At 38.4% G+C, this 2,642-nt stretch overlaps 1 protein-coding gene across 1 annotated transcript; it reads right to left on the reverse strand.

The window, feature by feature from the left end:
- Positions 1-1,131: 1,131 nt before the first annotated feature.
- On the reverse strand, positions 1,132-2,366 carry LOC125858788 (uncharacterized). The gene is made up of 3 exons (XM_049538589.1): positions 1,703-2,366; positions 1,364-1,597; positions 1,132-1,280 (listed from the first exon to the last, which is right to left on the reverse strand). The coding sequence occupies exons 1-3, from the start codon at positions 2,364-2,366 to the stop codon at positions 1,132-1,134; spliced, it is 1,047 nt and encodes a 348-aa protein (XP_049394546.1).
- Positions 2,367-2,642: the final 276 nt, after the last annotated feature.

Consider the following 2,642-nt stretch of genomic DNA (forward strand, 5'->3'; position numbering starts at 1 on the left):
TTAGCATAAAGTTCCTTCTCCTTCAAAATTTCCAAAATAATCCGGAGGTGTTTATCATGGTCTTCACTACTTCTGGAAAATATTAAAATATCATCTATAAAAACAACCACAAACTGATCTAGATAAGGCCTGAATACTCGATTCATTAGATCCATGAATACCGCAAGAGAATTTGTCAATCCGAATGGCATCACCTAAAATTCATAATGACCATACCGAGTTCTAAAAGCAGTTTTAGGAATATCTTCCTCTCTAACACGCAGTTGGTGATATCCAGACCTTAAATCAATCTTTGAGAATACTTTAGCACCCTTCAGTTGGTCAAACAAATCATTGATCCTCGGTAGTGGATATCTATTCTTGATTGTTATTCTATTCAATTGTCTATAGTCAATACAAAGCCTAAAAGTGCCATCTTTCTTCTTTACGAATAAAACAGGGGCTCCCCAATTAGAAACACTAGGTCAAATAAAACCTTTCTCAGGAAGTTCTTGCAATTGAGATTTCAATTCCCTTAATTCTGCCGGAGCCATTCTATAAGTAGTGATAGAAATAGGGGTAGATCCAGAAATAAGCTCGATTGGAAATTCAACCTCTCTTTCCGGGGGCAATCCAGGAAGGTTTTCTGGGAAGACTTCTGGAAAATCACATACAACAGGTATGTCCTTGATACAAGGACTTTTCAACTGTGTATCAACTATGTGAGCAAGGTATGCCCTACAACCTTGACGCATCAGCTTTTTTGCCAAGGCCGTAGAAATAATACTAGATGTCAATGATCTTTTACCTTGTACAATAATGTGTGAAAATGTCAGATCTTTAAAGGTCACATGCTTTGACCTAAAATCTACCACTGCATGATATTTATGAAGCCAATCCATCCCGATAATAAGATCAAAATCCTTGAAGGGCAATTCAATCAAATCAGCAGGGAAGACTAGGTTTTGAATCACGAAGGGACAATCACGATAAATTTGATTACACACAACCTGATAACCCAAAGGACTTTCAACCAGCACATCGTAATTAAGCCTCATAGATTTCACATTTTCAGGAAAAATAAGTGATGAACAAATATATGAATGTGTAGAACTAGGATCAAACAGTGTAAACACACATAAGCCAAATAAGTCATCCCTCTGCCTCATTGCATAAGCGCATGCAGTAGTCCTTTTGTCCACTAGCTTGATTAGCTCCACTTTTACCTGCTGCTTGGGTGTTTTTAGGTCTTGCACCTCTATTAGTTTGAGGAGGATTAATAGAAGACTTATGAACTGAGCCTTCAGTTCTCAAGGAAAGAGCATTATTAGGATTGGACATTCCTTCACTTTATGATCAAAGCTCCCACAACTGAAACATGCACCAGAAGCTCTCCTGCAAGTACCATAATGATTCTTTCCACATTGCGGACAAGTGGGAACACGAGGCTTGCCTTGGCCATAAGTTGGAGTGCTAGCTGTAGAAAAATCTGATATGTTTTGCTTTTGCTGAGGTGGCCTGTTATCACTACTAGCCTTAGAGTTATCAAGCCTTCCCTTTTTTGATGGACCCCCAAAATCTGGTCTAGGCTTCCGGAATTTGTTTTCATTTCTACTAGCTTTTTTTTTATCAAGTCGCTACCAAGTAAAAGTAACAGCCACTAGCTTACAAAAGTTCTCATGTTGCAGGATCGCCACATTCTTTCTAATGAAATCATTTAAACCATCTTCAAATTTCTTGTACTTGTCTTTTTCTTCTTTAATAATACCTCCAGCATAACGAGAGAGTCTTAGAAACTTCTGTTGGTACTCAGCAATAGACATATCTTGTTGCCTTAAATTCAAAAACTCCTTTCTCTTTGCATCACAATAAGCAGGTGGGACATACTTCATACGAAATTCTCTAAGAAAATCATCCCAAGTAAGAACAGGAGGTTTTACCTTGGCATTTGGAACACTTACCCACCAATCGTAAGCATCCTTTTGTAATAATGAAATAGCATATTTAAATTTGGCAACATCTGAACAGTTTAACTGCTCAAATACCCTCTCCATGCACTCCAGCCATTGTTCAGCATCCGTGGGATCAACGGTGTCTTCAAACTCCACTCCACCCATTTTTCTCATTTTCTCAAAGTTAATCACATTGGAATCATGCATCGCTTCAGCCATGTGGTGGAAGAATTTAGCCATTTGTTGAAAAGGAGGATTCATGGCTTGAGTACTACGACTCATGTGAGGATGTGAACTAGCTCTTACACCCTGATAGTTTCCCACTTCAGACCCACTAGTGTAAGGAACATATTGATTCGAGACAGGTTCTCTAACCTCTTCTAGTGCATGAGGTTGGGGAACAGAGGTTCCCGAACCTTCACGAGCAGCTTCCATAGGTCAGCCAGAAGAAGAAGCCATAACTTAATTCCTTCAAAAGGGAAGATCACATTGCATTAGGGACATGTACATGATGCATGTGCACTCTACATGCGATAAAAAAAATATTTTAAACCATGTAAGTGAAAAATAATCCAAATAAAACATTTTTCGAATGTGAACAAGTATACAAGTAATTCACAGCAAAAGTCCTAGAACCACAAACCTAGGCTCTGATACCAACACTTGTAACGACCCTTCCGGAATAATATAAGCCTATAATAATATAAACCA

Source organism: Solanum stenotomum, chromosome 3, assembly GCF_019186545.1.
Source record: "Solanum stenotomum isolate F172 chromosome 3, ASM1918654v1, whole genome shotgun sequence".
Lineage (NCBI taxonomy): Eukaryota > Viridiplantae > Streptophyta > Magnoliopsida > Solanales > Solanaceae > Solanum > Solanum stenotomum.

Coding starts and splice junctions, on each gene's coding strand:
- LOC125858788 (XM_049538589.1), bottom strand. CDS start 2,366: ATGGAAGCTGCTCGTGAAGGTTCGGGAACCTCTGTTCCCCAACCTCAT. Junction 1,598..1,702: donor GTACAAGAAATTTGAAGATG/GTTTAAATGATT, acceptor ATAAAAAAAAAG/CTAGTAGAAATGAAAACAAA. Junction 1,281..1,363: donor TACTTGCAGGAGAGCTTCTG/GTGCATGTTTCA, acceptor TGAGAACTGAAG/GCTCAGTTCATAAGTCTTCT.